Genomic DNA, 26770 nt, shown 5'->3' with positions numbered 1-26770 from the left:
TTAAATTAAAAAAAAACTTTGAAATGATTTTAAAGCAACACTCAGTACTTCACATGTTTAGTTACCAATGTGTAAGAAGTTGCCAATGCTCTAGAAAACACAATCAACTGTTTTTACCTGAAGCTGGAGTCACAAGAAGTTTGTATCCACCAAATTTCCCCCTTGGAGGCTTCCATGAAATCTGTATACTGTCATGAGATATTACATTATATCTTAACCGTGTGGGTGGAGCCACTGCAAAAGAAAAAACAGTAATTGTTTACATGTTGGAACACTGGAGCTTCCATTAGTTAAACTGAAGTCAACATAATGAAATCAAAACATATGACTTCATCAGCCTCAAGATATGCTCTTTCTATAACCCCATTAATGAATTGATCAGTTCGCACAATGATACAAACCAAAGAGCATCTGTTTCTTACTCAAGAGATAAGCATTTATCAAATGGTACTGACCTTATGACAAAGACCAATGATTGAGGGTTAAAATTTAATACTCTAGTTTAAATTGAAGCCAATCTTGTAAAATGCATTCATTATGTTACAAGGATGATTTTTTTTTCAACTCGGAACATGTGAGCTTTTAAAATCTATTCCACTGGGACCTGTTTTATGCCTTCAGGGTTTTCACGTTAGTAATCCAGTATTTTTTACGATAAGGTCATTTAAGAAGGTTGTCATGGACATATTATAGTAATAAGATCTTTATTTATAAACCTTTGAGAGATTATAAAAGACCAAAATAAAAAGAACCAAATAAAAGATAATTATATTTTACACACTTTGATCCATTCTTGAGGTGTAGTTGATTTATATCTTTCAGAAAGAAACACAGCATATGGTCATGAACCATGCCAGTACATTTAATCCTTTCTGATAGTTCATAAAATGGATAGGTCTCTATTACTTTTGTGTATGTCATTCAAACTTCAAAACATGTTTTTGGAACTCTACATCAGTGTTCCAGAATTTCAAAAGAAATATTTTAATAAGATTTTAATTACATAGTACCAATATTAGTTTGTCAAAAAAGAAAAGCTTTCATGTAACAGAAGATTTAACACTACCCACTTTTATGCCCTATCTTTCTTTCTCACTTTAGGAAACAGAAAGAATGGGTGGGGGTGGGGGAAACAAACATTCTCCTTAATAGGCATGTGGCACAATATGAGGTTTGGACATTAATTTGACTCCAGTTATGTCACTTATTAGATAATAATCTTGAGTGATCATTTCTTCCAAAGCTCTATTTTTAGAAAAGGTGACAGCAATGCATTCTGCACAAGATAGATGGCAAACGTACAATAGGATAATGGGTATACGCAATGTAATAGGTGGTCAATAAATGTTTCCTCCTCCTGCCCTCACTTCATTAAAGGGGTGAACTCAAAAGCTCATTTAATTCTCACAAAAATACACTGATATCTGAATTTTATATATAAGAGAACCAAAGAGAAGCTAGAGACTTGCCCAAGTTCACATACTGGTGAGTGACAATCCCTGACCCCAATGAAATGCTCTGTTTCTTTGGCAGAAGAGCCATCTCAAGAAGGCACCCTTCACTGAGCTAGATGAATAAGTGACTTACTCTACAAACTACCCACTCATCCAAAATCAATAAGCAATGAAATAGACAATCTTAAGAGTAGGTATTCTCCTTCTACTGCCCTTTACTACTTCTAGTAGAAAATGCTAGCCATGCAAAGCAAAAACATTAACTTCCCATTCTCAATTTGAATGGAAGAAAGAATTTACATTTCTCTCGTTTATGGGAAAATATGGATTTATCATAACTATTTTGAAATTCAAGAGGAAGGTGGCCAAACCTAACATTTGGATGAACCGAAGAACTATTACTATTTTGCTTAATCTGGAACTTGGCGAGAATAATCTATGCATAGGTAGGCTCCTATTAATTATGGAAGAAGATGTAAAATAAGAATTAAAGCATTTTAAATATATCCAGTTTCTTGGCCAAATCTTGCCAGTGGGCTTGTAGACATCATTGGCCATGCTTATTACAAAGCTCTGCATGAATGTTCTGGCAAAATACAGCTGACATGCCTAGGAATCAGCAAGTGGAGAAGAACAACAAGCAGGATGAAGGCCTCAGTCTAGACCATTGTAAGAGGATCAACCAATTCTATCGGTACCCCAGGGATGCTGACTTCTCAAGGAGGGCAAATAAGTCAATGACATTCAGAATTCCTAGATTAAAGATGAGATATCTTTACAGCATTTTCTACCCAGGCTACTGTTCTTTAAATGTGGTCTGAATTTACAGCCATGCCACATATTTTTAATCAATAGCTCCAGTCTTCTGAACCCCCAGGAGAAAGTGAAGATGACAATGACCATGCTCTGATCCCATGGATCATGCCCAGACAATACAGATGGTACTCCAGACCCAGAGTGGCATTGGCTTCCATTAAACTACTCTTGGAAACACAGCTTCCGCAAATGCAACAGCTAAATCCATCGGTGTTCAACTTTTTAAACAATTTACAAGTGATACATATGACGGCACTCCTATTAGAACTGCTGGCAAAAGGCAATACCACCATTCTCTTTTAACAACAGACCACATTCATTGCCTATATAAGCAAAAATATTCTCACAATCAGTAAATAAAAATCTGGGTTAGACACAAAGTTCACATTTCCTTTATATTTTTTGCCTTTAGGGGGGAAAGAGTGAACAGAAAAAATGCTAGTTAAGAAAGAAGGAGGAATGAGATCATAGTTTCAAACTTCAAAGTTGGTTATTTTCTCTGTATGGAAGACACTGGGACTTGTGCCAGAGTGAGATAGCAAAGATTGACAGAAACACTGTAAATGCAATGTAGAAATAATTGTTCTTATCTCATGAAACAAAAAGTTGGGTATATTCATTGCCAGACCCATTAATTATCTTTTTGCAAGCACAAAGGAGGTGCTTCTATACGTACACTTAACTTCCAATAATAATTATAAATGCTGACATGAATTTGACTCAGAATTTAATTCATATCAGTTAAAATTCTAAGCTTTTAAAGAAGACAAAAAACAAGTGTAAAGTTTGCTTTCTAGTACACAGCAAGAACCCAGGGCAAGCCAACCAACTCATTCCTTGCATGGTGAAGCCAGGCTTCCTGTGTGGGATTGAGCCAAATACAACATTTGTGAATATATGTATTACATCCTGAAGGAAAATTGAGGAGAAAGAATGAGAAGGATCCATTCCTTATTTTCCTCCCTACTACAGGGTTTGGCTTGTTACTGAATGTATAGAGCTATTTTTGTTTTGTTGTGCTGTGGGTGTTTTTTCTTTTTGAGAGGGAATTTTTTTTAAACCCCAAATTTCACTACAATTATTCTCATAGAAATCAAATCTATAGTCAGAAAAATGAATGTTTATGTTATTTATTGGAGCCTCACTGTTATCAACAGGCATTTGGGAAGTTATATTTCATAATGTGACTATTAAGTGTTAACTTTCCATCCTTCTCTCCTTCCCTTCCTTCCTTCTCTCCCTTTCTTTCTTTTTTCCTTTCTTTCACTTCAACTCAACAACTGAAATCTTGTTGTTTTGATATGTGACTACCTATGCAGAGTCCTTTTTTTTTTTTTTTTTGAGAGCCTGTGCATGTGTTTTGGAGGGGGGTAGGGAGAGGTAGAGGAAAAAGGGGGAGAGGGAGAGAATCCTAAGCAGGCTCGAAGCCCAGCACAGAGCTGAGGCTGGGCTCCATCTCACCACCCTGAGATCATGACCTGAGCTGAAATCAAGAGTCAGATGCTCCACTGACTGAGCCACCCAGGTACCCTCAAAGATTTATTTTTAATAAAATATTTTCTTTAATTTCCTGAAACACTACTTTTTTTTTATTTAAAGATTTTTTTTAATTTATGATAGAAAGAGAGAGAGAGAGAGAGAGAGAGGCAGAGACACAGGCAGAGGGAAAAGCAAGCTCCATGCAGGGAGCCCAACCTGGGACTTGATCCTGGGTCTCCAGGATCACACCCTGGACTGAAGGCAGGCGCTAAGCAACTGAGCCACCCAGGGATCCCTCTTATCCTTTTCAAACTTAATTACTTAACTTCAACTTTAATGATATGAGCTACTTCGTTACCTCCCAGCAATTTTTTTTTCTTCTAGTGTCCAGAAAAAGTTTTTTATTTTAAGATTTTATTTATTTATTCATGAGAGAGAGAGAGAGGCAGAGACATAGGAAGAGAGTGAAGCAGGCTCCATGCAGGGAGCCCGACATGGGACTCGATCCCGGGTCTCCAGGATCTTGCCCTGGGCTGAAGGTGGTGCTAAACTGCTGAGCCACCAGGGCTGCCCAAAGTTTTTTTTATTTGCAACCAAAAACCTCTGACTGATCTAGATGGAATAGTATGGGCAGTGAGAATGTGTTCTCTTTCAAAACGTAGTTTTAGGTACAGTATCAATAGAACAACATCTTATATTTATTAAGTAAATGACCTTTAAGCAGCAGAGTATTTGGCTTATTTTTCCAAGTGATCTAAAAACACCCAAACAAACAACAAAAACCTTGGCTTTTTATCTCGGTCATTTTTCAATTAAATGCACTGCCCAGGGGCGCCTGGGTGGCTCAGTTGGTTAAGTGTTGACTCCTAATTTCAGCTCAGGTCAGGATCTCAGGGTCCTGGGACTGAGCCCTGGGTTGGACTCCGAGCTCACCAGGGAATCTGCTTGAGGATTTCTTTCCCTCTCCCTCTGCCCCTCCTCTTGCTCTCACTTTCTCTGGGTCTCTCAAATAAATAAACAAATCCTTTTAAAAAATGTACTTCCCAATGTTCTATAAATAGGAGAACTTAAAATTTTAGAGAAATTTACTGTGGGATATACTGGGGGGGGGTTCTTTTTATCTTGCTTAGAACCTACTATGTTACATTTCATGACCTATTATAAAGATGCTGAAAATAGCAGTAAAGAAAATATTCTCAACTGTCCAAATATGTTTGACTACTACTAACAACAAAAAATATGTATTAATTTCTTAACACGGGGATCTTTACAAAGTTAAATCTAGCCCTGATGCAAAGTCTTCAATTTTATATGTTTGAGGTTTTTAATGACAGTTACTTTATCTTCAGTGGTTTCTGCTTGTAACCATCCAAAATAAACATTGCTGGAAACAAGTACAGATTTACTATGAAATACTGAGAAAATATTAGTCCCACCATTCTGTGACGCAATACACACTTTTTTTTTCTTACAGCCAACACAATATGTTTTCTGTGTTCCAGTTCATTTAACAACTTGTCTTAAAAAAAAAAAAAAGATGCTGGAATAGTCTAGCTATAAACAGCTATTTTGAGCCAATGTAGGTTCACATTCTCTGCCAGGATGGCCATTCCTGAATTACGTTAGACTAAGGTGGCAACTCTGAGGGGCTTTGTGATTTTCCTGCCCTTTGTTCCAAAGGACTTGTGTCTCATATCCCACAGCATAGATGGCGGGTTATCTGGGATTTCTAGGATCACTGCTGAAAGCGTTCTTGTATTAATACAAACAGGAGAAGAAGAATTTGTCTGTTTCCTATGTGCTGCATGAAGCAGTTGGAAATAGGGCTTTAACACTATTTGAACATGCAAAGGGTCAAGTTCCATGCTTTTCCAAACAAGCATGCCTCACTTTAAGGAAGTAGGGTGTGGTGGTTCTTAACATTTGACTTTTCTATAACCATAAATTCCAAACATTAGACATTTAACACTCCTAAAATAACGTTCCTTATCACATTAGGATTTCCTTGCTAAGCTGATGAATGACTATTTCAGCACTAACATTTCTGTTTTTGCAAGATTAGCACGTTTACCTAGTAATAGAGTTTTGCTCACTTATACATGTTGTGCACTTCAGAGGTTAGCACACTGTATCTGCAAAAGCCCAGATAATAAATATTTCAGGCTTTGCACCCTACAGTCTCTATCACAACTACTGGACTTCACAATGTGAAGCAGCCACAGACATATGTAAATAAATATCTGCATTCTAATAAAATTTTAATGACAAAATCAAGCAGTGGGTCGGATGTGGCCCATGAGAGGTAGTTTACGGACTCTTAACATACTTAAAAAAAATGAGTAGAAATTGAGAATAAAATTGCAGACCTAAGTAATACAAATAATAGATTTCAAAAACTAAGTTCAAATAAAACAAAGCTAAAATCTTTGGAAATGCTTAAAATGGCATATCATCAGCCTCTGTCAGGCTTTTAGTGACCTTTATGCTATGTGCTAGTTTCTAAAGAAAGGAATAGAATAATTAAGTAGGAAGTGGTAGCTATACTTTGTAGACCTTCTATTTAAGAGACAAGGCATGACTAGGGTAGATATCTACACCCATTATAGCTTCTCATTAATGGAACCGATTTTGGAGCATGTGAATTTGACTTTTACAAATTAAATCTGCACAGTCTTTCCAGAAGCATGTGAAGAACAAGCTGTTTAACAAACCACCACAAAATTACTATGCTTAGTCACTGGTGAGGGCTTAACCCTCATCAAAGTTGTGGCACATTTCTACAAGGTAAACAGTAAAACTGAGTAAAAGCCAACAAATGACCCTGCCTAGAAACACAGAAGAAGCCATGAAATACTATAAGAGTAAATAAAGTAAAAAATAATAAATAGAACCAATGCATCTAGAGTCCCAGACCCTAATGATTATCTTAAAGTTTTGCATTACCTTGACCCTGGACAATGGTACAAAAATAAGCAATTGCCAGAAGAGCTGGAAACAGCCAGTATTGCATGTTGCACTGAAAAATCTTCATTTTATCCTCTGCTTTTCATATGGGATGCAGCAGCAGTCCTGGAAATAAAGAGCACAGGAATATTTTGAGAAGCCTGAAAATAGAGTATATATAGTCATCTAGGACAGGCAAATAAGCCAACACAGATTCGTAATGTGAGGAAGTAATTCATTCCCCAGAGTACCATATATTACACTCTAAAATTTAAACTGATAAAAGAAAAATTTTTGAGAAGATGTTGCAAATGTAAAGAATCATCTGAAATATTTAAGAAGCTCAGATAGTCCCCCTGACTCTTTGTAAGGCATACATTGCACAGTGTATTTTCCAAATGGATAAATTCCAAAAATTTACCTGAAATGACCATTATAACCAGACAATCACAATTTTCTTGACAGTAATGTGCTCCTCCATATTTTTCACATAAAGTTAAAAGCCCTACTGTTGCCTTCTATTGCCTACAAAGAAAAGATGATATATGGGACCTTTCCTCTGGTAATCAAAAAGAAGTTGAAAAAACCACTTGGTGCTAATATGAAATCACTTTCTGCTTTTATTACATTGGGCTGAAAAAACCAATGATCCTTTCATCTTTTCTCATAACTTTTTTCTCTCCGGTATGAATCTAAAAACAAGTCCAAGTTTTTCTTTTTCACGAGGACATAAAGAAAACCTCTAAGAAAAAGGGAGAGAGATAAAAAGGGGAAGAAGGTAGGAAAGGAAGAACAGGGAGGGAGGAAAAATGGAAGCAGAGAGAGAAGCAGCAAAGGTGCCTGGTATTAATTTACGAAGCCAGTCTACAAACTGTTGAGCACAACTCTACTACAAGCCATTATAGAGGAAAAAACTCTGAGTCCTTCCTACAGACTGTAAAAAGATATCTCAAAATTTTCCTTCTACCCAGGGCATTTTTTTCATCCATTTGTTCATTCATTTATTCATTTATTCTCTAATACTGTTTCACAAAGGATCTGAGGCGAATTTCAGATAGCAAATAGCAAATAATGTTTTTAGAGTGTCCGCTGCGATATTTGGGACATATTTAATTATACAATTTATTGGCACAGAGTTGTGATCTCTCAAAACCTATCTTTCTTGGTTATAGCTCCATGATAGTATCAAAGTGGTGTGTTTCTGACTTCTCCTCTCCCTCCAGAATGGAGAATCTATATATTTGTCTACTTTGTAATTTCTTTGAGAAGTTTTTCTTAACTTGTCAATATTATGTTTTTTCTAAATTTATTTCTGCATTTATCATTAGGAATTGCTTCTTTTTGCTTTTCTGCTTTTATTGTTTTATTTGCTCTTTGTTGTTCTTTGGGGTTTTTTGTTGAATTTTTAAGTAATGTAATATTATTCTTAATTTCAGGCCATTAATTTTCCTCTGAATATGCTTTGGCCACATCATAAGGCTTTAATTTCTCTTTTAACTGAAGGGTAATCTCAGTGAATGTATCAGAGTATAAGTCTATGAACTCTCAAAGCAATAGGACTGATGCACTTACACCTCTGAGATTCTGATGTTATTTCAGAGTACCCAGAGGAATAAATAATTGTACTTCTTTCAAGCAATCATTCAAAAAACAAATTTTTTGGCAAGTACTTTTTTACAATACCTAATGACAGTTTAATGTGCAACTCCTTTGTGTTCCCAATAAAAGAGATCTATACTTCCATTTTACTGTATATGATTAATCATAGAAATCTGTACTGTATTTATATGATCTAATAATCATATAAATAATCAAGTTAAGATCCCATAATTAAAATTAAAGAATGTACTCAATTTTATCTAGAGATCCCAAAAATATCTTTCCTTACCAGCCTACCATAGTTTCAAAATGCTAATTACAAAAGAATATTTCCTTAGATTGGAGCGCCTGAGTGGTTCAATCGGTTAAACATCTGCCTTCAGCTCAGATCGTGATCCCAAGGTCCTGGGATCTAGCCCAGCATCAGACTCCCTGCTCAGCAGGGAGTCTGCTTCTCTCTCTGCCTTTGCCGCTCCCTCTGCTCTGTGCTCTCTCTCTCAAATAAATAAATAAAATCTTTAAAAAATGTTTTTTTTTAAAGAATATTTCCTGGAATTATGACATTCACATACTGGCAGCTCCTTAGAATTCCTAATGGAATAGACAATACATTAAGTGCCTATCCTAAAAGAATAAGCAACACATTCAGGGACTAACATATGTATTTTATTTTATACATATTTAGCATTTTAGCTTGGGTTGATTCACTACAGATTAGTAAACCAACCTTTTGTCACAACACAGAGGAAAAGGGACAAATGGTGAATAAATTTTGATGAATCAAAGGAGGAAAGACCCTGGGACATATGTAGAATCCTCACTCTTCAGAGGCAAAAGGAACAAGATTTAGGGGATTATCCAAAGGGATGTGAGTTGCACTTATATAGACAGAGGCACAAATACAGAGGAATTGAAAAGATATGGGAGTGGGTTTCAGCCCTACTGCAGCCAAGACATCAACAACTCTGTCAGTCACCCAGATAGCTGCCACTATACCCCCCCAAAACACCCCATCCAGTAGAACCACTCTCTCAACTCAAATAAAACATTCTCAGATTTTGTACCCCAACACTATAAACACTAGGTTTCAACCAGAACAAGGCAAAGAAAAAAGAGCAGTAAAGAAATAGGCCACATCTGTGTTCCTGGCATACACTTTAGGATCAGGGACTTTCATCAGAAACCATATGATAGTATTTTAACGTAGGACCAAAAGGTCCTTTTACAAGCCATAATCCAAAAGCCTTTCTCTGTCCTCTTTAAGACACTACAGTTCCTGGGCAGCCGGGGTGGCCCAGCGGTTTAGCGCCTCCTTCAGCCCAGGGCATGATCCTGGAGACCCTGGATCCAGTCCCAGGACGAGCTCCCTGCATGGAGCCTGCTTCTCCCTCTGCCTGTGTCTCTGCCTCTCTCTCTCTCTCTCTCTCTCTGTGTGTGTGTTTCTCATGAATAAATAAATAAAATCTTAAAAAAAAGAAAAAGCCCAAGATTCATTATAAAAAAAAAAAAAAAGGACACTACAGTTCCTGTGTCCAGGTGTTTTGAAGCAATAATTAACAAGCCACATTGGAAATTACTCTGCATTGCACAAAATTTAATTGTAATTAATTAACTAATTCTACCCTACTCCTGGTAATCTTTTTTTAAAAAAGATTATTTATATGGAAAAATTGTAGCCATAGCTTATCTTTAAATCTTCCTTTTTGTTGTTTACTTTAAATTAGGATGAGTAATACCATATTGAGAGAAGTGGAATTTAGTTTTCCCAAGGTTTTTTGCCAAGTCTCAAATTTTTGGACAGTAAAATAGGGGCAAGAAAAATCCCAATTCCTATTAAAGTGCCATGAGATACTTTAACATTTACCAAAATGTCAAAGCCTAATTTGTTGAAACTTTGCCCAAAAGCCTGCCCAAGACAAATAACTCTGCCTTGATTTTTTTGTTGTTGTTGTTTAAAAACATGTTAAAAATGGCTGTTAATTTCTAAGTTCAGAAGGTATAAACTAAATTTTCGGAAAGCTGATAATGTCTATTACAGGTTTTCTCAAAACACTCACAATTTTGTAGTCAGTAATTGAAAACTATCCCCATTAGGACTAATTTGCCTTTCTTCTACTTCATATGTTTGTTTTACTTAATGTCATTTGTATAGTTGAGTTTAATAAGGAGCAAAGTCCCTGAGTATAGTCAGTTTTATCAAAATTCCTTAAAACATTTATTCTAAAGTTTTGTAAACCACTCATACACACACACACAGACAGTTGCACAGACTTACACATATACATACATTCAAATCTTGGAAAATGTTCTATTCAGTGAGTGCTAACTTACAAAAAAAAGTGAACTTAAACAAAATTGCTGCTAGCCATCTGGCATATGGTCTTTAGAGAGCCTGTTATTTGTAGTATTAGATACCAAAACTTTCTACTTGGAACTAAGGAAAACACAAAACTTTATACTATATAATCCCTGCCCTCAGTGATCTATTTTATTGAAAAGAAAGATCACAAGCAAACACATTGCAAAGCTACATAAGTACAAAATAGAACAAAGGCCACGAAGTGGTGGTATATATATAGAAAACTGGGAGTTAGGACCAAAATCTGCCAATATATTGTTCAGGGTCCTTGGCTTACTGGTTTAACCATTCTGACTTGGTTTCTTTATACAAAATGTGCTAATTAACATCTATCTTATACAATGATTGAGATAATGCAGATAATGTGCTTAGAACACAGGTAGAGGTAGCTCTCAAAATGTTATAACTCATTCCATCTTAGCAAAGGGTTGAAAGAACACGACAAGGGAATGATAAAGAATTTGCTACTTGAGTAGACCCTAAAGGAGAAAGGAAATGCAAGAAGTCTTTATCTACCCCATCATATTAAGGGGACTAACTTGGCAAAAGGTTTAGACAAAAACTGAAGACCCAGATAATGACAGAGACACAATTATTTGCATGGGTGAACTGCTCTAAACTTTTCAAAATACATTCCTATCTATATTTTATCATTTTCCAGATGACAGGTCTATATAGATTCAAAATAATTAACCATATGAGGATGTGGAAGATTTGACTTAAGAGCTACTCAGAGATAAATAAATAAATAAATAAATAAATAAATAAATAAATAAATAAAATTAAAAAAAAGACTTAGCAGTTCTAGTTGACAAGTTCATGCAAAGATTTAAAAGAAATGGGGATGTTTAAGCATGTTTTAAGCCTAGGAAAAATAAGAATCAGAGGCATATGATGAATGTCTTCAAACATTTGAAGAGCTTTCATGCAGAAAATAAAACAAGATATTTTGTGCAGCTTCTGCAAATCAAACTTGCATTACTGAAGATGTGGATTTGGATGTAAAAATTCTCCATATTTAGAACCAGTTCTTTTTTACTAGAAGTTCAGAGGCAGTAGCAGGTTGTTCTGCTCATAGCAGATGTTATAAAAGGGAAGGGGAACTGGACAGTTATGACCTCTAAGATGCTTTTCCCACCCCTCCTTTGTTTATACTTTAATGTTCACTTTATAAAAGGAGAATTTTATAGTCAATCAAAGATCTAGGTCATCATACAGATCTGTAGATTAAAAAGACTACATACAGGTCCAACGTATTACCCAGCACGTTGATGTTGTTTAGCCTTCCTTATTTCTCCTCTCCAATGAAAAAGCCACCCTCCACACATCCAGAATAATCAAAGAAGTTTCCAGGATTGGCTAATGAGGTCTACTTAAAAGCATTTCCCAGAGGAAGTTAGTGGTTATTACTCTTATCTGCTAGCATCACGACTTAGTAGAAAACAATTCTAAGTTCAGAAGAAAGAAAACCTAGTTTTGATACTATTAACTTAGTGATTAGCCTTTTTTCTACCTGAGGGAACTCCCCACTGGGCATGGCATTGTGACTCAAAATCAATTGGAAAGCCAGTTTTATTAGCATAAATTATCAAAGAGCAGAAGAGTTCAGGAATTCAAGAGACTGGAAATTGAGAAAACAGTGAGCTACAATATGGAGAAATAAAATCAGGATAAAAACTCTCCTCAAATCCTTCATATTTCAGAATGATAATCAAAAAAAACTTAGACATCATAAATGTATGTGCATTTAATAATAGAGCTTCAAAATACATTTGCAAAAACTGAAATAGAATGGAATGGAAGAATGGAATAATAAGTAAATTGACTGAATTTACTTATTATTCTATTCAGAAATTGACTGAAAAACTAAACAATCAGTAAAAACACAGCAGATGTTAGTAACTGTGTACAAATTAATATTTATTGAACATTACAACCACCAACTGTAGAATGTACTGTTTTCTAAATGTACATAGGAAGTTTTATAAAATAGGCCATATCCTGGGCCATAACATGAGACTTAAGAAATTTCAAAAGTTTGAAAGTTTACGAGTATGCTTTCTGACAGTAACAGAATTAAATTAGAGATCAACAATATTAATATATCTTTACAAATTCAAAAATTGGAGATTAAACAACATGTTTCTAATTAATCCATAAGTCAAAGAAGAAATCACAATGGAAATTAAGAAAAATATTTGGGAGGGAACAAAAATACAAAGACAACACATGAACATCTGTGGAATGCAGTTGAGGGAGCAGAGAAATTTCTAGGTTAATATATTTACATAAAAAGAAGAAAGATTTAAAATCAATGATCTAATGTTCCACCTAAAGAAGCCACAAAAAGGAAAGCAAATTAAATCCAAATTAAATCGAAAAAGAGAGATTAATAAGAGTAAAAACCAAAGAACTATAAAACTAATATTAGTGAAAATTACCAAGGCCAAAATTTGCTTCTCTGAAATATTAATAAAATTGCAAAGCTTTAAGAAAGAGTCATCAAGAAACAGAGATAGGAAACACAGCTAACAATTCCAGAAAAAAAAGAAATGATATCACTACATATGTCACATACCAACAAATGAAAAAAGGAAAAATATTAATAACTTTATGCCAATAAGTCCAACAATTTAGCTTAATTAGAAAAAGCTCTTGAAACCTTCAGCTTGCTAAAACAGACACATGAAAAAAACAGAAAATCCAAATAGCCCTATATCTATTCTAGAGATTGAATTTGTTATTAAAAATATTCAGGTTACCAGAGGGGAGGTGGATGGGGACTGGACATAATGGACAAAGGGGAGTGGGAAATACAGCCTTCCAGTTATGGAATGAATAAGCCATGGGGATAAAAGGCACAGCATAAAGAACATATCAATGACATTGTAAGAGCAATGGAACAGATGGTAGTTACACTTGTGGTGAATATAACATAATATATAAACTTGTTGAATCACACACTGTCTCATATACCTGAAACTGATGTGTCAATTATACTCAAATAAATATTTAATATATATATATTCCTAAAAATAAAATCACAACACTAGATGCTTTCACTAGTGAATTCATTAAATATTTAAGGGAGATAAAGTATCAATCCCACACAAACCCTTTCAGAAAACAGAGGTGAGCCAGCATAATCTTTTTACCAGAATCAGATGTCATTACAAAACCTAAAAACCACAGACTATCCCTCATGAACATAGACTAAAAAATCCATTCACCAATATATAAAAAAATAATTTAAAAAGTCATTACCAAGTGGGATATATTCTACAAATGTTCTGACTAATATTTTAAAATCAGTATCATTCAGCATGTTAAAAAATATATAAATAAATATATGTATTACCTCGATAGAAGCAGAGAAAGCAGTTAAAAAATTCACTATCCATTCATGATTTAAAAGAAAGTCAGTAAACTAAGAATAGAGGGGAACTTTACCAATCTGATAAAGTGCATCTATGGAAAAACCATATTTAATGGAGAAATACTGAATGCTTCTCTCCTAAGATCAAGAATAGAACATGAATATCAACATGGTAACATTTTACCATTTCATTTGGCATTGTACTAGAGGTCCTAGTTAGTGCAATAAGGGAAAGAAAGAAAGAAAGAAAGAAAGAAAGAAAGAAAGAAAGAAAGAAAGAAAGAAAGAGACAAGAAAGAAAGAAGAAAGAAAGAAAGAAAGAAAGAAGAATAAAGAAGAAAGAAAAGAAGACGAAGAAGAAAAGAAGAAGAAGAAGAATAATACCCTAAGACAGGGGGAGGGATGGAGGGCGTCGGTTCCTTCCGTTCTTCCTTCCTGTCCTTCCTTCCTTCCTTCCTTCTCTTCCTGCCTTCCTCCCTTCCCTCCCCATCCCCTCCCCTCCCCCCTAAAAAAGAAAAACAAACAAGACAAAAAACGACCTGTAATGAAGAACACAACTTCTTTACTTAAAATCAACATGATTTTTGGCACAGAAAATCCTAGAGAATATATCAAAGAAAAAAACCTACTTGAACTAATAAGTAAAATTACCAATGCTGCAGGAACAGATCAATAGGCAAAAATTAACCATATTCTTATAGTAGCAAACAAATGGAAAAGAAAATGTTTTTTTAAATTTCACATACAATAACATCAAAAAACACAAAATACTTAGAAATCAGTAATTTTATACTCTTTGGGTAAAACCTAGAAAGACACAAAGCTGAATTTCTGAGAGACACTTAAAAATGCCTAAATACATAGAGCAGTATACCATGTTCATGGATTGAAAAACATGTTTGGACTGCTTTGAATCCAAAGCAATCTTATCAAACTCTCAAGTTATTTTTTTGTAGAAATTAACTAAATGATTCTAAGAACTTGCAGGGAAATGCAAAGAACTTAGAAAAACCAAAACAAATTTAAAAAAAAAAAAAAAGAAGAACAAAGGGACGCCTGGGTGGCTCAGCGGTTAAAGCGTCTGCCTTTGGTTCAGGGCGTGATCCTGGGGTCCTGGGATCGAGTCCCACATCGGGCTTGCTGCGTGGAGCCTGCTTCTCCCTCTGCCTGTGTCTCTGCCTCTCTCTCTCTGTGTCTCTCATGAATAAATAAATAAAATCTTAAAAAAAAAAAAAGAAGAAGAAGAACAAAGTCAGAGAACTCCTAATTCCTGATAACAAGCCTTACTATAAAAGTAACTGCAGTAACGCTAGAGAGGTGTATTATTCTCTGATGTGTTACTGAGTTCTATTTGCTAATACACATTAATTCATATTAACAAGTGCACTGATATTAATAAGTGAGATGAGTCTGTAGCTTTCTTTTATGCTGTGTCAAATGTGTATATTAGTATTATATTTCCAACTTCATAAAAATAACTTTGAAGTTTCTCTTCTTTCTGTAAATGGTCCTTTGGGACAGTTATAACAGTATTGGTATTACTGATTTTTTTATACATTTTTGTTGGCATTTAATTGCAAAACCATGGAAGTTTGGCATTTGGGGCAGGCTACTTTTTAACTACTTTTCAAAATTTTTATGCTCCTTGTCTTATTTATGATTTATGTAGACCTAGGGTATTTTAGTAATTTGTATGTTGTTTTAAAATAACCCATTTCATCCTAGTTTTCTAATGTATTGACATGCAATAATTGTAATTACTATTCTAGTCTTATAAATTCCTCTAATTTTGTGATTATTTCCTATTTTCATTTCTTATCTTATGTATTTGGGCTTCTCTCATTTTGCTTTTTAAAATACAAAAAAAAGGAGGGGGTGCCTGGGTGGCTCAGTTAAGCTCTGCCTTTGGCTCAGGTCATGATCCCAAGGTCCTGGGATGGAGCCCCATATTGGGTTCCCCTGAGTAGGGAGCCTGCTTCTCCTTCTCCCTCTTCTGCTCCCCTTGCATGTGCTCTTTCACAGGCTCTCTCTCTCTCTCTCTCGCTCTCTCTCTCTCTCTTTCTCTCTTAGTCAACAAATAAATAAAATCATTTAAAAAATTAATAAAATATAGAAAAAAACCTTCCAAATCAAATTCACAACATCGAAATGGAAGGGAAAGAAAGAGTAAGCTAGAAATAAGGAAACAGGGGGGAGAGGAACAATTACAAAGACAAAGATGAGAAGGTAAAAAAGAAGAGAAGAAAGAAAAGAAAGAGAAGAAGAAAAAGAAAGAAAGAAAGAAAGAAAGAAAGAAAGAAAGAAAGAAAGAAAAGAAAGAAAAGAAAGAAAGAAAAGAAAAGAAAAGAAGAAAAGAAAAGAAAAGAAAGAAAAGAAAGAAAAAAAGAAAAGAAAAGAAAAGAAAAGAAAAGAAAAGAAAAGAAAAGAAAAGAAAAGAAAAGAAAAGTTAGATAGTAAATAGTATAAAGACAGAATCACCTACCTGGCCAGATATTAGCCAATGAGTACTAGATTGGTACTAGCCAATCAGTACCTAGATTGGTACTCCTCAAAAATAGCCAGTCTATGAACAGTTTGTTATTGGTCCACAATGAAATAAAGACATTATACTGAAATGTAAATCAAGGCACTGTCTTACTTCCTTCTTCAGGAAAGAGCTTTGCAATGAAGAAATAATATTTCAGCTGAACTAACAGTGTATTTAGTGACATATTTGATTTACATATCTGTGCCTGGTGACATACTTGATCCTAATACAGTTTTATCTCAGCAGGGAGAAGTAACAGTTTGTGAAAGGACACCAACCAGCAGACCATAGTTTGTTTAGCACCGGCCTAGCTCACTCACTGCACAATGCCAATAGATTGCTTCTCCCCCTTATACCACTGCAGCTCTCCAACTAACTGCAGGGCCTCAGTAACTACTTTTACCTACTGGATTTTGGGTACTAGAAGATATCTACATGGCAGTTTAACCCATAACCAAAAAGGTTCAAAGTGCATAGTAGGTTATGAATAAACATTGATTGATTGAATAATCAATGATTGAATGATCAGGGCTGATGTATACATGTTACAGTTGATGCACTGCACAATTTGCACTTGGCCAACAGTGAGTGATGCGTGAAAAGGGCAGATGCTCTGCTCTCCAAGTTGCATGCAAAGCTGTATTATTCAAAGGAAAAGGCACCATTTTCTTCTTTCAATGGCATGGGTATGCCCAGAGAGACCACCTTTTCCTAATTCCTATGAAGACCCTATGTAGATTAACAGCAAGGGACTTGACTGCAAATTGGCCTCAGAAATGCAGCTGCTCAGTCTTAAACTATGTGCTGTAAATTCTACAGGACAGAAGGCACAGCCATCCCCAAAGCATGGCAAATTAGAGTGACAGCTCCTTCATTCAGGAATGATCCATTACCTGGCTTTTTTTCTCTTTCTTTTTTTAAAGACTGACATAGCTCCTTGGTCAAAGAAATGGGGTGTTGTTTTGAACTAGACTCTATATTATAACCAGTATAAAGGGTAGCTGCACATCTCAGCGTAGATATCCCATTCTTGAGGAAGGCTTCCCTGATCTCCCAAGTCTGGGCCTGGATGCTCCCCCTGGTAGTAATCGATATATTCCATTCTATAGCATTTAACACTGTACTGTAATTGGCTATTTGCATTTCTATCTACCAACGTATATTTTTCCCCACTGTACTGTGGATGCTTAGCACAGTTTTTGTACATGGCAGGAGGCAGATCAGGGAAGCAGAAGAAGAATAGAAGCAAAAACCTGCAGTAGAATATCATTTTTAGATATCAATTCATTTCAATATAGACATCAATCTGTGTCTAAAACCAGACAGAAAGCCATCCAGGAACAGATATTTATCCTATGAAGCATCCCCTATAAAGCTCCTATAGGGACTTTAGGGACTATAGGGACTCCTATATATGTTATAGACACATCCTAAGACCCTTGATGAACTCAGCAAAGCCCAGTCTCCCTCTGTATCAATTTTCATAAGCAATCTAGGTCATTTCTGGGAGGAAAGAGACCAAGCACTGCTCCCTAAAATTGAAAGTTAGGGACATCTGCCAGGGTAGCTCCAACAAAGCCCCAGTGGCAGAAAAGTTTGTCAAAGCATAGATTTAAAAAATCACCTTGGGGGATCCCTGGGTGGCTCAGTGGTTTAGCGCCTGCCTTTGGCCCAGGGCGTGATCCTGGAGTCCCAAGATCGAGTCCCGTGTCAGGCTCCCTGCATGGAGCCTGCTTCTCCCTCTGCCTGGGTCTCTGCCTCTCTCTCAATCTCTCTCTCTCTCTCTCTATCATGAATAAATAAATTAAATCTTTAAAAAAAATCACCTTGAAGAAATGGGAAATCTAGTCTCTAAGCCCTGACATCAACACTCCACTCTCAGAACTTCCCATAGTCTTTCTAGTCACCATCCTCTCAAAACATGAAGCAGAGAAAGAGAGATGGGGGAAAGGAAGATGGGAAGAAGGAAGAAACAGCAGTAGGTGAGAATAGCCATTTTTGTCTTCCAAGCTCTATATGAGATCTTCTTAGATCTTAACCCTATAGAGTGGCTATTGTTACCTCTGTGTTGTATGTGAGCAAACAAAGCTCTAAGAGGTTAAGAAACATGGACAGGAACCCAGAAGGAGCAAGTTTAGATTTCCCCCATATCTTCTTGCTTTCCCCTCCTTGTTGCAGCTACTAGGACTATATGGCCTCAGTTGACATCATCTGTGTGGATCACACACCCCTCCCCCACCCCACCAAAGAAGCTGATGGAGGATGTATCCAGTGGCATCTGGATTCAAATCTTATACAGACTTTTCTTAATCAGGTATCTGTCACATGCTGGTTTTGTGACCCCAGGCAAGGTAGTTTATCTCCTAGGAGCTCAGCAATCTGATCAGTAAAAGAAGAGTATTTACTTCTGCAAGTGTTTGAGAGACTAAAATATGTTTCTGAAAAAGAAAAAGGCAAGCATTTAATAGGTACTCAAAAAAAAAAAATGCCAGCACTTCTAACACACACACACACACACACACACACACACACACACACGCCACCCCACCATAACAGGATGAGGTTGGTCTTCACTCAAGGCTTACTGTACCTAGAGGAGGAACTGGATCTCTGGCACTTTGTATTTAATTACAGAAATTACAGAAGGTGCAAGAGGAGATTATTTTCCTGACACCTAGCAATATCGAGGGCAAATCTGCCCAGGAGTTTGTTTCTCTCATTTTCCTTTAAGCTTTCCTCTTCCATCCCCTGCCGTCTCTTCTGTTCCCCCAGGGGCCATCTAATGTCTCATTTACCAAGATCCTAGTTGTGTACAAACTCAAAATCCTAGATCATGCGTGAGCTCAGCAGTACACACACAATAGCACTGCACCCGACAGCAATTCAGGAAGGTCCTTGTCCTTTCAAGGAATCATGCGTTACACTAGACAGGCCAGGAAAACAGCAGTCATTTGGATGGATTTGGGTAAAAATGAAGTCAAATGTAGCTCTAGAGTCACATAACTGCTACCCTGTAGGCTTAAAACATGCAAACGATCTCTGTGTTTTACTAGGTGACTTTAGGAAGTATTTAAGAGCCAAAGAGCACACACCCCATTGAGACTTTTTTGTGGACTGGGGCTTGACCCAGGGTCCCTTAGGTCATACCACTCTTCTCAGCTCATTTTTAAAAAGGTTTTATTTATTTATATGAGAGAGAGAAAGAACCAGCGGGGGGCCGGGGCGCAGGGGGAGGAACAGAGGAAGAGGGAGAAGCAGATGCCCACTGAGTAGGGAGCCCAAAGCAGGACTCAATCCCAGAACCCCAGGAACATGACCTGAGCCAAAGGCAGATGCTTCACTGACTGAGCCACCCAGGCGCCCCTGCTCAGCCCATTCTTAAGACAGCCCTGGCTGGTTCAGAAAATCAAAACACGCAGGGAAGGCCCCAAGGGTCTCTGAAATCCTCAGCTGGACCGTTAGCAGCAGGAAAGGGGCCAAAGGGCTCCTCCCATCAATCCTGAAGCCTGGGACCTGCCCAAAATTGTTCCAGGAATTCTGATGGGTTCCAAGAAATCCTTCCCAGGGAATTACTGAGAGGCCTCACCAGTGTGGCTCCTGTTCCTTCAAAGGGACCCCCAGGAGGCCAGGGCTGCAGTGGAGACTCAGGTCTATGCTGGCACGGGGCTCTCCAGGCAGAAGGAGATGTCTAGTGTTCAGTGTGTGAGTATACTGTGCATCATGGATAAACCTTGAAAACATTTTGCTAGGTGAAAGGAGCCCCTCACGAAGGACCACACACATATGGTATGCCTCCATTTATGTGAAATGTCAACAGAAAGTAGATTAGTGGTTGCCAGGAGCCGAGGTGGGGTAGGGGGTCAGCCAGGGGAGAAATGGGAAGTTTCTGCTAAGAAGCATGGAATTTCTTTTTGGAATGATAAAAAAGAATGTTCTAAAATTGCTTGTGGTGATGGCTACACAACTCTGTGAATATAAAAACCATAGTATTGTATCCTTGTGTGGTATATGAATTGTATCTCAATAAAGCTGTTACATATATATATGTGTGTGTCCTGAAGTCTGCTCACAGTAACCAAGCCATTAGGGCCAGACTCAGAGGCAATCCATCCAAGTTGCTCTTGTGGAACACGCGAAAAAACCCAAATGCTATCCTTTCATTCATTCACTTAATCACTTACTCATTCTAAATTTACCAGTGTGCAGAACGGGACCACCTTATCAGAAACATAACACCTATTTTCTTCATTGCACCCAGCTTAAGGCTGTTTTGCTGGCTTTGAATATAGACTCCTTTATCCCACACTGCAATTAGGAAGTGCCCTCCTGGGCCCTTTGTAGGTGATGAGCCCCTAAATCTTTAAAGAGGAATTTTAGGAAAACCTGCTTGCATTTCTGCTCTGCACAGAGCTACCAAAGTCTTACTCTCTATTTCTTTGTTCCTCTCTCTCTCTCTCCCATCCCCTTCAGCTGCTGCTCTGCAGAGTCCCCAACACTTCCAAAAGGGAATCCAAAACTTCCAGAGCGAATGGGGCTTTGGTAGCAGCTCCAGAAGCAATTTTCAGGGAGGAAATCCTGGCCCCTGTGAGAGCTGCACACAAGCTCCATTTGGGCATTTCCCCTAAAGACCAGTCCTGAGCCTGTACCTAAGTAGAAGAGGTCACCTCTGGGCAACCCTGAGCTCGTGTGCCACAGGGCGTGCTTCACACACAGGACCCGAGAACCCAGTCCCAAAATGGGAGTGTCTGTGGTCCTGGACCCACACATGGTGTCCAGGGCGCTGGCCTAGGACAGAGGCGACTCCTGTGGCCTCGGGGTGGCCCCTCTTGGCCCTTCCCTAACCCTACCTTGCCTCGGAGCACTGCATGCGTCCCTGTCCAGACACTGCGTGCCTAACAGGAGGCTTGAAGCAGGAAGGGGTGCAAAGGGATAAAATTGCAGGAGATTCGGTGTGGAAAAGCCAGGGCGGAGAGGACTCTCCAACACCACAGCCCGGGGGTGCAGCTCAAAGCCACAACCTCCAGCGTCCAGGCACCAAAGCAAAAGGCGGGAAGCCCCCGGGTTTCCTCGAGCAGAGCCACAGAAGAGCTGCTGCGGCCAACGTCCCCCGTGAGCGCTCCGCCGGCTGCTGCTCTCCGCGTCCAGCGCCCGCCCGCAGCGCGGATCTGTGCCGGTACCCACGGGGGGGGGGGAGGGGGGGCTGGGTGAGTTCGGTCTCCCACGACCTCCATCCACTACTCTTCCCAGCGCCCCCAAATACAACCTAAATAAAACAGCGTGCTACCCATTTATATACAGCCCTCCACGGCAAATTCCTAAGCCCCTTTCTCACCCTTTCCTTGAGCCCCTTCTACTCCGAAAGGCTGGAATTGCCACAATCTCCAAACCAAACCCGCTTCTTCCCGCCGTGCGCCCACAGCACCCAAGAACAGGGCACAGTTCCCGTGCGCAGCACAAGGCATTGTCACGGTCTTTGCATGCGTATCGCGTAGCACCTCCAAACTCCCTGCCCAGCGACGCCCACGAGGAGGCATCTAGGTGCACCGGCCGGTCCCCCCCCCTCCCCGAGGTCCCCGGGCCATCCTGGGCGCGCGCGTGGAGAAGGTCCGTGGACCTGCAGGTCTGCAGGTGGCTCGCCCTCTCCACTTTGCCTTCCTCGCAAATAGATTTCTCAAAGCTGACCCGGAGCAGGGCGGAGAAGGACTGGAACTGACCTGTGCAGGGGAATGTTCTAGCCCAAGATGGGGACCTCCCGATGCCTAGGCAGGATCCAAGGTCGCCGCGCGTTGCTTCCCGGCGGCGCGAGGCTCGTTCGCTCGCTCCCCGCGTGGTGCCCCCCTCTTAATTAGCCTCTCCGCCCCCTTTCCCTCTGCCTCTCCAGCTCCCACTCTGCAGCCCGGGGCTGCCTCCTCTGCAGCGCTCCCCTCCTGCCAGGCGCCCAGGATCAGATAAGAGGAAAGGAAGGCCAGCCCGCGGCCAATTATAGAGCGGAAGGTGGCCGCGGGGCGGAGGTTGGGGAGGTGGGGGGCAGGCCTACGCCCCAAACGGCCCCCACCTTATCTCCTCCTCCTCTCCCCCACCCCCGCCGCCCGACAGGGCCTCCGAGGAGCCCGCCCCCGCGCGTCCCGCGACCTGGCGGCCGCCCCAGGTGCGCGCTGCAACCCGCTGTCCTGAGCCCAGGAAGCGCCGCGTTGGCGCGTCCACTCCGACCCCGGCCTGGGTGGGGCTCGCTGGGTCAGGCCTGCAGTCGCTTTGCGAGGTCGGAGGCCCCTGGAGGCCCCCCTCCAGGACCCAGGTAGTGTGTGCCCACTTCCCCGTTCCCGAGACCCCGTTTGCCTTCCAGCGACAGGGACCTGGCGCTTGGGAGCGCGCGCGCACCGTGCTGGGGCCCCGGCCTCGCGGCCTGGCGCGTCCTCGTCCGAACAAGGCTGCAGAACGCCACGGCAGGGATGCTCAGATTTCCACGCGCAGGAGAATCCTTCGAGGGTGTCGCAATGGCTGTTTCGTAAGCTTAAAAGGACGACTGGTGGCAGCGGCCAGTGCTTGGACTTCCTTGAACTGCAGATTCCCACCCGCAAAGATCCAGCTCCCGCAGCTCTGGCCTGAGGCCGGGGACTCTGCGTTTATCAAACACCCCGGTGGTTCTCGTCTACGCAGGCCACCACCTCACGAGAGTCTCCAGGCCGAGATGTGAAGCACACGAGGTGCGCCACACCTGGCGCCAGGTCTCTAGGAACTAGGGCTGGGCTGTCACCCTCCGGGGCCCCCTTCGAAAGTCATCCGCGTTACCCAGTGTCGGAACCGCGCGCAAACCCTCGGCGGGCGCCGTTCAGCTTTTGCCCGCACACAGGGTGGGGAGGGAGTTAACAGAAACAATTTAGCAAGAACTCCGGTTTTCGCAAGAAAATGCTTTCTCACGTTGGAAACCCACTAAAGGCTGGTGGGGGACCCCAGAGAAAGGGCAAGTGGTCCGCTTAACCCGCTCCCCACGTGCCCAGCTCAGGATACAGGGAGAGAGGCTCTGGGGTTTGACACCTTTAAAGGGGGTCCGTCTGACCGTCCCAACCACTGTTAGCCACCAGCTCAGCTTTCCCCGATGTCGCGCGCAGATGCATCTCCTTGTAACCGCTCCGGACACCCCGCGGGGCCCGCGGTTGGAGTGGGCAGGGCCCGCTCCGGCGCCCACCGAGGCCCGGGTCTCCACTGGTCCCTTTTCTGATTGGCTCAGCCCAGCCGCGGGGCGGGGCACAGCTCGGCGCCCCTTTGCAGCCGCGCTTCACAGAACCAAATTTTCTGGGGTCCGGGCAGCCTGCGCAATTCTTAAGGAGACCGGCTTCGTCCCAGCGCTCCAGAGGGTCTACTGCAAGGGAGGGAGCGCCACCTGGTGTCTCTGCCTGGAGCTTTGGGAACGCGCGGGAGCCGCGAACCTCCCCATCCACCTGCACGGAAGCGCAGAGACCCGAATTCCTGCAACGCCGTTGTTGATCCCTGCAGGCAACCCCCACTCTGGTTGTTCCTCTGCCGCACCTCCCCGCGCAAATGCCTACTTCCATCAGACTGTGCTCCTCCTTTTCATTAATAAAATCTATTTTAAATATTAAGTATAGTCGACCCACAATGCTACATTAGTTTCAGGGGTACGACACGGTGATTTGACAGCTCTAGACATTATGCTGCGGCCACCACAAGTGCCATCCGTCACCATGCAGCACTATTACAATACCAGTGTCTATGTTCCTTCTGCTGGGCCATTTGTCCCTGGGACTTACTCATTCTGTCACTGGAAGCCAGTGTCTCCCATTCCCCTTCACCCATTTTGCCCCTCCCTCTTCTCCCTCCCTTGTGGCAACCACCAATTTGTTCTTTGTACTTGTGGGTCTGTTTCTGGTTTGTTCGGTTGTTTTTTTAAAATTCCACATATAAGTGAAATCATATGACATTTGTTTTTCTCTGTCTTATTCCATTTAGCACAATAAATAGCACCATCCATATTGTCACAATAGCAAGATCTCATTTTTTTTATAGCTGAGCAATATTCTGGTGTGTGTGTGTGTGTGTGTGTGTGTGCACGCCACACCTCCTTTACCCATTCATCTATTGATGACATTAGTCTGCTTCTCTATCTTGGCTATTGTGAATAATGCTGCCATAAACATAGAGGTGCACATATCTCTTTGAATGAGTTTTTTTCTTTTTCTTGAGTAAATACCCAGTGGTGGAATTACTAGATTGCATGGTATTTCCGTTTTTAAATAAAATCTACTCACATCTTTCATTTTTTACCAATATGTAGATGACTTGTATAAGATCAGCTTTTCCTGTAATTTTTCTGGCGAAGGTAGTGGCATATTAGAGCAAAGTTTTAGGCGGGGGGGGGGGATAAAAGTATTTATGATGAAACTATAGGAAATTAGAAATGAGGAATTCTCAGATGAGTTTTAAGTGTGAAATATGTGCACAAAAATCCCTATACAGCAAATAGAGAAGTACACCATTTGGCAAAAACCTTATACCAAAATGTATATTAATTTTGTAATGGAACAAAATGTTATTTTTTAGACTTCTAACTCATCCTTCGTTTCGTTAACTTTTTATTTCTGGCATTTCACTTTCAATGTAAACAAACTTCAGTTAATGTTGAATTAGAATGACTGGTTTTAATCAGTTGTCCATTATGTTGCAGTTGTGTATAAATTCCCAACCCCTTCAAGAGAGTGTTTATTCAACATTTATCTTAAGGTCAGCTCTCAGAGTCTGGTGGAGTACTGAAAACTGAATCATAGAAACGACTGGAAGACTCCATTAATGGTCTCCAACACCACCCCCACCCCGGCCCCAATCTAGAGAACAATGTATCTGAATGAACATGTGAACATCTGGGGCCTTCTCAAAGATATCCAAAAATACCCAAAATATCCAAATATCACAATAATTGATTTCAGGACTCAGCAACTCTTATTAGACTCTCATCCTGAGTTTGACGTGACCTCAATCTTGTTTCTCTCGAAGGACTTCCACCCACACACCCTGTTTCACTCCTCTGGTCAATCCCTTGGAATCTTACAAGAAGACGGTGGACCCAAACTTGAATTGAACGTGCTCTGTCTCTTGCTTATGTCACTTTAGTCAAGTTACTTTGCTTCTCTGAGCCTCACTCCTTGGGTAAGAAGGGAGTTATCAATTGTTTCTTAGGAGACAGTCTTGTGGATTAAATGACAGATGTGGTTATGGACCTCATCCATAGTGATGATAAATGGTAGCTATCTCACCCAAACTAGGACTCCCCCTCTTCTACCCATTGCATATGGTTGTACTCTCTTTAGCAGCCCTTTCCAGAAAATTCTCCTTGCAACGTTCCTCAACAGATGTGCTATTGGCATTTTGGATTGGACAGCATGTCTGCCCCAGACATTGTAGGACATTTATTATTTCTGACTCCATCACCAATTTCCAGTAGCACTCTCCCTTTCTCCTAGTCAGTGTGAAAACCAAAAATACCACTGTGCATTTCCTCATACACTCTGTAGCAAACCACACTTTCCAGCTTCTTGAGTTATTTGCATTTCTTTTCCACACCCCTCCCCGTAACAGCCAGCTATGATTTTTCCTCCACCTAGCATTCATTCCCTCTTCTTTTGTTAACACAGTGTTCATACTCAGCCAGTAAGCAGGCATCAGTGCCATAGCTGCGAGCCATAACCATGGTCAAACCCCTGCTCCCATGTTCTCCCCATCCATGCTAACATCCCATCCTTGCTCCTGAGACTACCAGTATTTGTCATGGTCTTGCAACAGCACAGCCATTAACAGAAGGTTAACCCCCAGGGAACTTTCAGAACCCTTCTCTATAGTCAAGGGCTAATGTATTTTCTAATTGATGGATGTCCCTGCTACACCAGCTGTGAAATACTTTGTATCTCACCCTAGAGTAACAGAGCTCTGAGTCATTCCCAGGAAATTGCTTCTACTCTATTGGATATAGTTGTGGTGGGTTGTCATTCAGAACTGTCCCCTAGCCAACTGTGGTCATAAACTCTAAACTAGGCCAACCAGATATCCTATCCTCCAAATGTGAGTATAAAGTGGTGGGACACAAAGGCAGAAAAAGGTATTTACTAAATTTTTATTTTCAAATCATCCTAGCAATGAGGCCTGAAGTAACAATAAATAGACCTAGACATAGTTCTAACATCCAGCAAGAAACTCACCAATATAGC

The 26770-nt window shown here is 40.3% G+C and overlaps 1 protein-coding gene across 4 annotated transcripts in view; it reads right to left on the bottom strand.

Annotated features, from left to right (window-relative positions):
• Nucleotides 1-23725, bottom strand: part of COL14A1 (collagen type XIV alpha 1 chain) — a 218122-nt gene extending 194397 nt beyond the window's left edge. Inside the window, exons 1-3 of one of the 4 annotated variants that reach the window (XM_038555416.1) lie at nt 23589-23725; nt 6693-6818; nt 118-234 (exon numbers count right to left, since the gene is read on the bottom strand). In XM_038555416.1, the coding sequence (XP_038411344.1) occupies nt 118-234; nt 6693-6780 (205 nt within the window). In that variant the 5' untranslated portion in view covers nt 6781-6818; nt 23589-23725. Of the gene's footprint in view, nt 1-117; nt 235-6692; nt 6819-22267; nt 22573-22931; nt 23077-23588 lie in introns of those variants that run through there. The other 3 variants (XM_038555415.1, XM_038555414.1, XM_038555417.1) reach the window with 3 other exon arrangements.
• Between the last annotated feature and the right edge of the window lie 3045 nt (nt 23726-26770).

Source organism: Canis lupus, chromosome 13 (assembly GCF_011100685.1).
Source record: "Canis lupus familiaris isolate Mischka breed German Shepherd chromosome 13, alternate assembly UU_Cfam_GSD_1.0, whole genome shotgun sequence".
Lineage (NCBI taxonomy): Eukaryota > Metazoa > Chordata > Mammalia > Carnivora > Canidae > Canis > Canis lupus.
Note: the sequence above shows the minus strand (reverse complement) of the source record. Positions and strands in the feature narration are given on the sequence as shown.